General features: G+C 34.3%; 1 protein-coding gene across 12 annotated transcripts in view; it reads right to left on the reverse strand.

The window, feature by feature from the left end:
* Positions 1-13,084, reverse strand: part of ROBO2 (roundabout guidance receptor 2) — a 766,078-nt gene that overhangs the window by 89,538 nt on the left and 663,456 nt on the right. For all 12 annotated transcript variants that reach the window (XM_087966640.1, XM_026664101.2, XM_087966639.1 and 9 more), the window contains 4 exons: positions 12,047-12,128; positions 10,436-10,601; positions 9,541-9,707; positions 7,703-7,824 (listed from right to left, as the gene is read on the reverse strand). In XM_087966640.1, the coding sequence (XP_087822766.1) occupies positions 7,703-7,824; positions 9,541-9,707; positions 10,436-10,601; positions 12,047-12,128 (537 nt within the window). The remainder of the gene's footprint in view (positions 1-7,702; positions 7,825-9,540; positions 9,708-10,435; positions 10,602-12,046; positions 12,129-13,084) is intronic.

Consider the following 13,084-nt stretch of genomic DNA (forward strand, 5'->3'; position numbering starts at 1 on the left):
ACCTAACATACTCCCCTTTTGGGTGAAATAAATATATAATACCTTTACAATCTAATCCCATATTTTTCACAACTCTCCTGGTGCTTACTGGCACCTTGGGCTTTAGTAAAATTATCAGCTAAATTGTCCTCCGACATACAGTACTCTAGCTGAATCATCTTACTTCTTACAGATTGTCTCACGTTTAGGTATCTTAGATCTGTATGCTTGCTCCTTGTTTTTACTCCAATATTTGTGGCCATTTGAATTGCTGCCTGATTATCTTCATGTATAATTATAGGATAATCTACAGTTATACCTATATCAATTAACATTTGTTTATACATTATTAATTCTGTACATAACAATGATAAACAGGAGAATTCTGACTCCATAGTAGACAAACTTATATGCTGTTGTCTTATTGACTTCCAGCCTATTAATGTCTTACCCAGCATTATGGCTGTTCCTGAAGTCGACTTTCTAGTGTCTCTTTCTGATGCAAAGCTAGCATCTGCATAAGCACTCAAAATTAAATCACCCTTTGGTTCTAAATACAATGAATAATTCATTGTCTTTTTAAGATATCTTAATATCCTCTTAGCTGCATTCCAGTGTCTTTCACATGGTGCAGAATTGAATCTAGCCAACTGATTCACGCAGTACGATATATCTGGTCTAGACCAATTACTAATATAACTCAAACTACCAATTAAAGATTGATAAATCACCTTATCAAACTCAGGGCTTTGTACATCAGTGTTGCTAAACTCCTGACTCATTGGAGTCTTAGCTGGCTTACAAAGCTCCATCTTGTAATCTTTTAGCAATTTGCTTATCTTATCTTCCTGAGATATCTTAAAACCTTTCCGTGTTTTCTTTATATTCAAACCGAGATACTTCTTTATCTCCCTAATTGCTTGATCTTTATTCTCTTTCCTAATGATGCTATTATTTTATTTGCTTCATCATTAGTTTCAGTTATCAATGCAATATCATCTGTGAATAGTAATAATAATGATACTTTCCCATTTGTCTCCCTCTTAAACAGACATGGATCGGCTAAACCAGCTTTAAATCCTATATTGTCTAGTTCCTTTACAATATACTGGTTCCATTCATAGCCTGATTGTTTTAGACCATAGAGGCTTTTCTTTAACAACCAACAATCATTATTATCCTTATTTTCACTTTTAATACCAACAGGTTTTTTCATATAAATAGTATGTTTTAATGGGGCGTGCAAGTAAGCAGTTTCCACATCTAAATGGTTAACTATATAGTTTTTACTAGCTGCCCACACTAAAGCTGCCTCAAGGTTGCTGCCTTAAGACTAGGTGCAAACACCTCATCGTAGTCATTAGCATTCTGCCTAAAACCTTGGGCTACTAATCTTGCCTTATGGATTAAATTACCATCTTTATCTGTTTTTACCTTAAATATCCATTTGCAGCCAATGGATTTCTTTCCTACAGGTAATTTGGCATTTTCATACACCTTCATATCTCTTAATGAATTCAGTTCCTTATTCATTGCTGCATACCATTTTTCTTTTCCTTATTAGGATACTTTTTAATTTCTTCAACAGAATTAGGAACTTCATTAATTTGACACACTGTGTTAGCCTGGTACCTATCAGGCGGTCTAGATACACGTGTAGTTCTTCTGGGAATTACAGGGCTTACAGGAGGACTTTGTTGAACTACTACCTGTTCATCTTCCTCATCCTGTTCAGCTATTGAATCTGTTTCTTCCTTTATGGGCACTATTTCATCCTGTATTTGTCTCTTTACTTTATTTTTAAAATTACAGGGATAACTAATGGGATTTCTATAGGATTCAATAATTACATCTTTATTGGCATCCTGTTCTAATTTCTCCCATCCTTCATGTTCTAGAAATTGGGCACTAGCACTACATAACACTTTAGATGTGCCTTTCTCCCAAAATCTATATGCCCTATGGTTTGCCTGATAACCAACGAAGAAAAATCTTTAGCTCTATGTTGCCCCTTTTTTCTGAGTTGTGCAGGAATATGCACCCATGCTGGTGCACCAAATGTGTGCAGGTAACTTAGATCAGGTTTCCTGCCATGCCATCTGGTAAATGGTATTTCACCTGTTGTTGTATTAACAACGTTGTTCAATATGTTATTAGCACACATTGTAGCCTCCCCACAAAGAATCAGGTAACCCAGAATCATTTAACATTGTTCTAACCATTGCCTGTAGTGTTTGGCCTCTTCTTTCAATAAAAGCGTTATGTTCTGGCCTGTATGGAGCAGACTTCTTATGCTCTATTCCAGCTACCTTAAGTCTGTTCTGGAATTTGTTATTAATAAATTCCGCACCATTATCTGTCACCAGGGTTATCAGTTGTCGCTTAGACTTTCTTTCAGCAAACCTAAGCCAATTGAAAAATGTTGATATGTTTCAGTTTTGCTTTTCATTAAATAGCAAAACCCATATCTAGAATAATGGTCCATAATGCTCAGTATATATCTAGCACCCCCATACTGGGTTTCTTTGGACCTATTATGTCTGCAAATACTACTTCTAAAGGTTCTTTTGTTTTGAAACCATTTAGCCTATTTGCAGGCAATACTTTGCTCTTATCTTCACAGCAAACATTACAACGCAAATATTTATCACAAGGTTTTAACCTTATTCCTTCAGATAACTCAACTGTACGTTTTAGCATTTTAAAATTTACATGCCCCAAACGCCTATGCAATAAATGGATACATTCTTCATGAGGTTTTATATTATTAAATACAGTTTGAGCCTCCCTTTCTTACTATTATCTAAGACATATAATGTTCCATTTAAAGCTGCAGTTACCCTTTTGTTATCTTTTTCAATTATGCAATTATTATCTTTAAAAGTAATTACATAACCTAATTTATCTAATACCCTTACTGAAAGCAAATTAAACTTTAGTTGCGGTACATATAACATTTTTATATCCTGGTTTATGTACGGACAACGTGCAAAACCTTGACCTTTCGCTTTCAGGTTCCAGCCATTGGCAAGAGATATATGTTGAGAGCTTGTAGACATTTTTATAAATTTTGTCTTATCTCTTGTGATGCAGTGGGATGCGCCACTGTCAACCACCCATAAATTATTCTTCACATCAGAGTTGCTAAACGTGGCTAGTTCAAATGCTTTCTTTGGCTTTTTTACATTCTGGCTTTTTCTCTTTTTGCAGAATCTTGCCAAATGTCTCTGCCTCCACAATTAAAACACTTTTTAATTGTGTATGCCGTTGAAGATAAATTCTCTTCTTCCAGGTGCTGTACTTTGCTAATCTGGTTTCTTTCAAGCTTTGAAGATAATTTCTCTTCTTTCTTATCTTCTCTCAGCTCGTCACGCTCACGCCTTCTTCTGGCTTCTTCTAGTAGCCTGCCTGTAATCTCGGTTAATGAGAGGCTTTCTTTTGGCAATACCTCTAACGAAGTCACATAGTCATCATAGCTTTGATCTAATGAAGATAATATTATGTAGACTTGTTGCAGTTCATTAAATATAAGCTCTTTTTCTTGCAAATCTTGAAAAATGCTCTTCATACAGTTTAAATGAACTAACATATCTCCATTCCTCTGAAGATGCGTTCAAAAGCTTCCGTGTAAGATTTATATGTGCTCCTACACTGTCCCGAACATAAATCTTCCTGAGGTTCTCCCAGCAGTTTGCAGCATTTTCTTCTCCACGAATATGGACAAGCTGCTGATCACAGAGAGTCAGTCCTATGATGCATAAAGCCTGCTCATTCTTCAGTTTAAAGTCTTGTAACTTTTCTTTATCATCATCATTAGCAGGATCCCAGCTACTCACATCTGGTGGGTTTGCTATAATGTCCCACAAACCTTCTCTGCGTAGAAGTAAACTACATTTCATTGACCATGAAACATAGTTTGTTCCATCCAGCCTGGATATCATGGACAGTTGTGACAAATTTACTTGTGCCATTGCTCTTCAGATATTTTGACTATTTTAAACTAATTAAAACAGTTTGTTTTTACAGTAATGTGCAACTCACACCAACTCTCTCTGTTATATCCTGGTTAGTTAGACTATGCTGCTGGGCCCATAACCAATGTTAGGGTTTGGGGATTAACCCCTAGCAGAGTATTGCAGCAGTAGTCAAGCCAGGCAGCCAAAGGAGAGCGGAAGGGCCCCAGAGTATACACACACTGAACTCAAAACACTGTTTGTAGTTTAAATAGTTTTTAATCCAGTTAGAGTTTAAGCATTGTCATTCAGTCCATTAAGTCATTCACAGTATTTCCATCCAGTAAGACTCACTAGTATAGTCCAAGTTAAGAGTCTTGCAATATCTTTATCAGCCGATAAAGATATCTTCTCCTCCTCCGGTTTCACTCTCCAGAGAAACAAACGCTGGATATTCAGTAGAATTACGCAGTAAATCAGCAAACAGTAGCAAACAATAACAGTTCAGTCACAGGCACTCACAGTCAGTAATCACAGTTAGTTGCAGCAGCACACAGTAACAGTTACAGCCAGCAGAACACAGTTACAGACAGCGCAGCTTTCCAGCTTCTAATGCTTCCTTATATAGTAACTTCTAACCGCACCCTTAATCGGCTAATTGCCTGCTGCATTGTGCTTAAAGTGATAAGCACTTAAACCATGATATCTAAGTTTTATATATTTATTCACCCAAACCATATTTGGTATCAATGTTATACCTAACAGTGTTCTTCCTGTTAAAGCACATGAGATGGGCATATCTTATCCTAGGGCGCAGGTGCTCCTACCATATAAGACTTTATTAGTTATAATGACCAGATGACTGCAAGGAATATAAATCCTTCCATCCTCCACTATTTAGTCAGAACTGAAGAAGCTTCTTGGATGTCTTCAAGGGGGAAAAAGTCTAGTTACCTTTAGAAAATACACTAACCGAAGTTTTTGAATAGTCTTCAAGGGCAACCTCTTCTAGAACTCAATGCAATAATCTGTTTCAGAGATGTTTAAGACATGAAAAATTGCAAGCTGAGTCCCATGAATGGGTTCAATCAAGTTGCAAAATGAAATTGTGCAAACACACCCTGCAACGGCTGCCACATGCTATCTCAGAAGGAGGTATGTGTTCCAAAAGACCCCTAAATTATATAAGGGTAAATGTAAAGGTTTCCCCTATCCAGTTGTGTCCAACTATAGGGGTACTGCTCATTTCAGTTTCTTATTCAAGGGAGCCAGCATTGTCCACAGCCTTTTATGTGGTCATGTGGCCAATACACCAGGGTGCATAGAACCCTGTTACCTTCCCACTGAAGTGGCACCTATTTATCACATTTGCATGCTTTTGAATGGCTTGGTGGGCAGGTCAGCCCATTGTATGGCTCTTGAGTCTTGAATATAGACTGTCAGCTTTCCAACTGTCTTTAACCACTAAGCCATCACGCTTCTCTTGTATTGTATACTGAATCAAATGTAATAGTTCAACCTCATTCAGACTAAAGGATGAAAACTCTCCAGTGGAATGCAAAACCTACAATTACTAGATTTTGGTAGGATTGAGCCAAACTATATTCTTTCCCATTCACATTAACACTGCCTCTAAACATTGGAACAGAACTTCACTTGTGCACTCAAAAACAGATATGTACAACCTCATGCCATGGCCTTTCCCTGTGGCTTCATGTATATATTAAAGAAAAGAGGAGACAGACCTCTTGAAAAATAGGGGGTCAAGGATTAGACTGCTCTCCCCCACCAATACTGACTGGAAATGCCCTGAAGGAACAGGGCGCTCAATTGCCAAGCCTCTAACAATGTCCAGAAAGATATCATATTGATAGTATTGAAGTCTGTCAACAAATCAATGATACAGTATCTCATTCAACATCCACCACAGGTCATCTACAAGCAGGACCAAAATTGCCTTGTATATCTATTTTAGCCTGAAACGTAATTAGAAGGAGTCCAGATGATCCAATTTATAGGAGGTCCAGGAGAAGGAGGAGGAGAAAAAAAAGAGCATAACTGAAAAAACAGTTTTTTGTTTCCTGAATCAAAATCATATAAAAAACAAACTGTGTATAGCTAAGATCTAAAGACTGGATACAAATGAATAAAATAGCAAAACTTCTGTACAAAGAAGAAAAAAAACTTTTAATAGAATCTTAAATAAGATTTTTTTTTGTCACCCATAGTTATGAAATGATTCATGGGTATCATTTCATAATTTCATAAATAAGAGAGCTGAAATCTGATGTACTGATGTTACTTCTCTCGAATAATATTTTTAACATTATTAAATATTTTTTGTTTTAAGGGATTCTCCTTAGTAAAATTAGAAAAAATATAACATGAGACATTCTATCTCTCTATGCAGTTATATGTGTAATATTGGCTGTAATTAGATTTTTTATTTCTCACACAAATCTTACCTCAGTACAGTGCATTTTTCAGACACCCTTCACTTTTGTCAATTTTGTTATGCTGCAGCCTGATTCTACAGTTGTTGAAATTCATTCTTTTCTCATTAATCTACACTTTGTACACCATAATGACAAAGTGAAAACAGATTTTTAAAAATGTCTGTAAATATTTTCTTAATGCACTGTTACTAGTAAGGTCTTATCAAACATATGGAAAGGAGGAAGGCTTGAAAAATGTTGAGCTATTCTAATTTTAAGAGTAAAATTATTGAATGGATTTTTCAAAATACTATATATATGCCTTTTCTCATAATCAGGATTTCCCATCAAATGATCTTCTAAGGTTTTACTGCTCTAGCTAATTATCATTTTTACTATGTTACTATTTTAATATAATCTACTTTACTATACTTCACACAGGTGTTTCCACATATGGATTGCAACTTAACTTTTTGTTCACATAATAAAAAAACACCAAAAGAAGAAAATGCATCTCAGTAAAAATTACACCTATAGAGTTTGTTCTACAGGATCAGTAAAGGACACTCATCTCACAATTGTAATAGTTTAAGATATTTGATAACTGCTAGATTAGTTTCCCCTGCTGATTCTTATGTGTATTTATTCAAAATAAGTACCATGCAGGCAAACATTATAAGTATGCACCATTTATAGAGAAAGACAGCATATGTGCAGACACATACATCTAAATTTTACATGAAAAGAAGCATATACATGAATCAAAAGTTACCATGTAACCCCAATAAATTATTTACAAAGAAATACAGTCCTCATCAGAAAAATTATTCCCAACATGCAATCTACTTTTTAATGCAAATAATGAAAGGTCACATATAATTATTATCATGTATCAAATAATGAACAATTATTAAGAAATTCAGTTCATGGTCTATAAATAAAACTACCTCCTTTTCTTATAGTAAAACACTGGTAGTAATGTCAAGTGTTCTTGACATTAGGGAATAGAAAATATGCAGAAAATATATATATATATATTTTCAGATGATTTCCAAGGACAAATAAAAGTAGGAGTGGTAAGTATTTGTTTGCCAGCAGTCAGAATGCCAAAAGTATTTTCTGCCATCTGCCAAACCAACTTTCTAAAAATAAAAATGAATTCTCAGAGAATGCCATTCCAGATCCTAAAACAGACTTCCAGTCAATAAAAAACTCAGTTTACTTGTAAATAAAGTAAATATTAAAATATCACAATACCATTCCAATTACTGATTAGAATAAGAAAAATATTAAGAACAATCAAACATTTTATCATATACTTTTCAAATGTCTTACCGTCCAGGTCACTTGAATTGTGGTAGGAGTAAGCACAACAGGATTATGTAGTCGCACAATTACATCACCAAGCTCTTTTTGGACTTGTCTGTGATCCACACCTTGTGCTGGTGGACTGATATCTGCCAGGTCAAACATATTGGCGTGAATCAATAAGTTATTATCTTACTAAGGAGAGCCAATTAAATCAATTTATTATGATGATTGAAAGCATAATAACCTTCACTTAAATGATCTTACTGAAATTAGTTTATTGTCAAACAATGTAGTAGTGGGATTGGAGTGTGGTCCAGATAGAACACTTCTGATTTATACAGTAGCAGTATTTTTAAAAGATATAAATTTATTTTAATAAATATTGAACATATATTTTTCAAATAGTCCACTGAGGAAACAGCAGCATCACTATAAAAGAATACCTCCAATCCCAACTTCCTGCAGGCAGTCAGCCACATACTATTGTGAACATTTTGTAAGTCACCAAGAGGCCTATAAGGGTCATGAGATGTACACCAGTCCAATTTAACTTCTAAAACAGATAATCCTAGAGTGTGATAAATGCAATCTCAGTCCCATATCAAGACCTGAATCCTTACTGCATAGTATCCAAATATCCAGGTTTTTCTAAGATCTCAGACATTTCTAACCTCTAAATGTAGTGGTACTTTGATATTCACCATTAATTGGTTTCGGGAGGTGCAATGAGTACCAAAAATGATAATTACCAAACATTTTTTCTCATTAGGAATAATGTAGTGAGTCACAGGACAGCTGACATTGACAAGTTCTAGCTTGTGCATGAATATCAAACAAACTATCCATACCGGGACAAAATTTTCACATCAAAATGCATTGAGTATCAAATTTGTTGAGTGTAAAGCAGTTGAGTACCAAGGTATAATTGTATAACAATATGATCTCAAATAATTATATGCAAATATGGGTCTCTAGGTATTTGTTAACTTCTATAATTGATTAGTTACTCTTCAGTTATGGAAACTGAACTTGTACACACATATGATGCAACCATTGTATGAAGTCCTTGTGTTCCTGTAACTATATTCTGCACAAATATAGTATAAATATTTTACCCAAACATTATGGATAGTAGTGCTATTCAGGTAGTAGCTATAGGGTTTCAGTAGTTACAATAAAATATATTTCAACTTAGATAGGCTGATATGAACATATATATATATCAGGCAAGAAGAAAATATTTAAAAATTAATAGAAATTTTTGAACTGGGTAGGCAGATTTAAATTCCTAAAAATTGCAAATAAGGAATATTCCTTTCAGGAGGATATTGATAAAAGTATTATCTATCAGTATAAATGCTTTTCCATATGATATTGTGTTTGGGTTACTTGTGTCACCAAGTCATATGGGTCATCATATGGAGCCACAGTCAACTGTGTTTTGGCTTATATTTCACTTCTTTAAAAATAATGTATTTAATTCGATTAGTTTCAAAGGGCTGCATCACACTGACAATGCTTTGAGCAAAGCAATGCTTTAAAGCTGCTTTAGAAAGCAACGAAGTTCTCCATTTTTATGAAGAGTAAAGTGAAACTTCATGATATTATGGCTGTTTCTTTTGTAAGAAGAGATTTCTTTGCAAATATCATCCTAATTTTTTCCCACCTGTATATTCCTTCCTTTTCAAGTTTTATTTTTTGGTCATTCAGTGATCCTAAATGTATATTTACATGCTACTGTGTACACATATTAATATACACTCCAGGGATATACATTCACATGTAATATTTCTACATTTGCATATGCATTGCATATTATAATTAACTTCAAATAGGCTGCCTGAGAAATAAATTCAAGTTACCTTGGGTTCGGACAGGATCTGACATGGTGCTGGGATCACTCAACCCTTGTGAATTGATAGCTCTCACCATAAACAGGTAGATGGTATTTGGACGGAGTCCTCTCACAGTGTAAGGAATTGTTCTAACATGATTAGCCACTGTTTGCCAGCTATTGCTCACCAACTGGCTGAAATGAAAATGAATTGGAATACTATAGCTAAAATCACATACCTTAAAACAATGGTCAAGGAAATGTTTCTATTTGCTGTTAAAGACAAATAAAGACATCATAAAATGTGCTAGCAAGACCAACTGAAACTATGATAGATTCTAAATTAATTAGAAGCACAAAACTCCTAACATGTGATTGATTATGTAGCATCACATTATTGTCAACTCTTAGTGACCATATAGATTGATTGCTTAATGATGACCTCTCCCTAATCTGGTTCTTCAATCAAAGGAAAGTCCATCTTGGTAGATCTTATCAGGTAACACAAGAAGGTTAGGTAAACAGGAGATAGCTCTCTCTATATTCAGTCCACATCATCAATAAATAAATTTAAAAGAATAAAAAAAGATAAGTGACTATTGAGGTATCAGCCCTATATTTAGTTCCAACACTAGATTTTGTTGATACTGGCAAAGAATGCTGAAAAATGTTTACGTTTCTTCTTCATCCATTATCAACATGTTGGTAAAAACATTTTAAAGATTTTTATAAATTTTAGTCATAAACTCATCTGAAAAGTTTAAATCAAATGTTTGAAACATTTTAAAACCATGTAGAACAAAATACAATTTAATTACATTAAAAGCACCCATGTTTTTTAAATTTCTGACATTAGCTAAAACTTTGGAATGAATTTTGTTCAAAAATGCAAAGGATCATAACAGTAATATGTTTTAACCTACCTAAAAGCCTCAATGATATATGCACTTGTTGGTAAGTTCCCAGGTGTGCCTGGCTGCCAAGACAAGGTGACACTGTTCTTAGTGACATCAGTGACCTGAGGTTTGGATGGTGCTCCAGGAAGATCATTTAAATCATAATTTTTGCTAACTGCTGCTCCTCCAAATTCTACAGAATGCAAATTGGTTTTTACATGTTGTTTACTAAAGGACAATTTAAATTATTTGAAATAATTTTGTAGTTATATAAATGCTTTAAACAGATGCACAACATATTAAAAGTAAGTACTTTTGAGATATAACGTATCTTATCATTTCATTATCATTCAACTATAGTAACAAGTGAAGCAAGAGAAGAAGAAAAAGGTATTCCAACTATTTCCATTTATAGTAACATTTTTCTCCTACAATGAAAGATTGAGCTAAACTGGGGTGGAAAACATGTTTAAAACAATACTTTTTCCTCCTATGTGTGTCTGAGGATATCAGGATTAAAACAGCACTCAGATGGGACTAACTATTTTGATCCATCTTTTTCCTGTTCTTTCGGTAGATCTTAAAGAGGAAACCATCAACTATTCATAATAGGAAGATGGAACTGATTAGAGCAGGGTGGGCAAACTTTTGGCTCCGATTGACTTTTAAAATTTGACGGACGAGCCGGGTCAGCACAAGATACAATACATATAAAAACTGCATTTGTTAACAGTTCCCTTTTCAAAGCGAGGGGAGTAAAGAGTTTTGGTTTTTTTATGGAAGAGACGCCTGCCGTACTCACGGTAGGAAAAATAACTATTTTTTTCTCCGAGACACCCTCCAAAACTCAAGTTTGGCGTCATAGTTAAATTTGCACAACATAGATAGATAGATAGATAAAGTGGCCGCGGTTACATACGGACCAATCTTCGGCGGGCCGCATAAAAAGACCAACGGGCCGGATGTGGCCCGCGGGCCATAGTTTGCCCACCCCTGGATTAGAGGGTAGACTTTATATGTTCTACTGAACATAAAGCATTTTGCCCTTAAACCATCTCCCTTCAAACTTCCCCAAATGAAAAAATATGGATGCATCAGCTTATACTGCAAAATGATTTTACATGTGTGTGATGATGTGAAATAAATTCAGTGACTTATGCATTTGCATTAGATATTGTGATATTAGTATATAACTGCATCTTTGGGAGTGATGACATAATCCCACATATATTGCTATATTGATGTCACTTTGGTCTGTTATGAACACCATTGTCTCAGGACTTAATATTTCCTTCTGTGCATATAGTTTTTAGGAGGGACAAATATGAAGTCTCTCAATATACTGAAGGGTCGCAATGGCTATTATAGACAGTGCTTTTAGCATGCTGACCTGTCTATGGAGTTCTGAATTAACTTTTGCTGATACAATGGCTTCTACCACTGGGTCTTGAAGCTAGAAAGCTAGAGGGGGAGTAGAAAATGGGAAAGATTCATTATATGTGTAGAAGGCTTGTGCAGTGTTAAATTTTGCACTTAATAAAAAACTTTAATAAGAATCAATGATAATGTATTGAATGTCCTGATTTCGTTCTAGTACATTTTTGTTTTTGTTTTCTGTATTATGTTGGTGTAACTTACCTGTAACATCCAACACAGCACTCCAAGATGTTTCCCCACTTGAACTTGTGGCAACACACGTGTATGTTCCCATGTCAGATATCTAAAGACATGGAAATAAGAAATACCAATCCTTTACTTATAATATTCATTTAATCTTTTTAATATTTTTGAGGTGAACTAAGAGGGTGGCATGATTCAGAATTATTATAAAGTGGAATACAATATTTTACAAAAAATAATTGGGTATTTCATTTAGTAAATTGAAATAATTCTTAAATTTTATTTGACATATTTTCAAAGTTCCATCCCACATAACTACCATCACTAACTTAAAGTTACAATTTTAAAGGGGATAATAATATTATACTTTTTTGAAATAAAATATAATTAAGAAAGAGAACAATAAAAGTGTACACATCTACATCTGCTTTCTAATTGTTGGGAAACCATGACTATTCAAGTACATTGTTAATCTAGGACATATAACACACACATTCATTTCCTTTAACTGTGTGAGAGAAAACTGTTTATTCAAATAATTGTATTTCTGAATTATATAATTGCTTTTGTACATAATTATGTAATCAAATATGTAGGCCACCTCAGCTGAAGTTGCAACTGGGGGCATACGGTATAGCATATTCCTCAGGATATAAATTATAAACTGTATAACAACTCAGAGAATACCAATTAAACAGAATATGTATGTATATATCTATGTATCCTAAACAGGAGATAGATAGATAGATAATAGATAGATAGATAGATAGATAGATAGATAGATAGATAGATAGATAGATAGATAGATAGATAGATAGATAAGACAGACAGACAATCTTCCACTACAATAATATAAATTTGGTAAAATTATCACCCCTATAAGATTGAATTTAATTGTATTATCTTCATACAAAAATTGTATTCAATTGTTGAACAGACAAGATAAACAATGGATTTATCATTTTTTCATTGGCTGGTCCAAGCATGGTAACAGTTTCTGCTAGTCAAAGAAATCAGTCCTTAGAAATAGTTCACCTTTCAAGTACATTCTAGTCT

Source organism: Notechis scutatus, chromosome 5, assembly GCF_049901735.1.
Source record: "Notechis scutatus isolate UNSWTSFEM ecotype Mainland chromosome 5, rNotScu1.2, whole genome shotgun sequence".
Lineage (NCBI taxonomy): Eukaryota > Metazoa > Chordata > Lepidosauria > Squamata > Elapidae > Notechis > Notechis scutatus.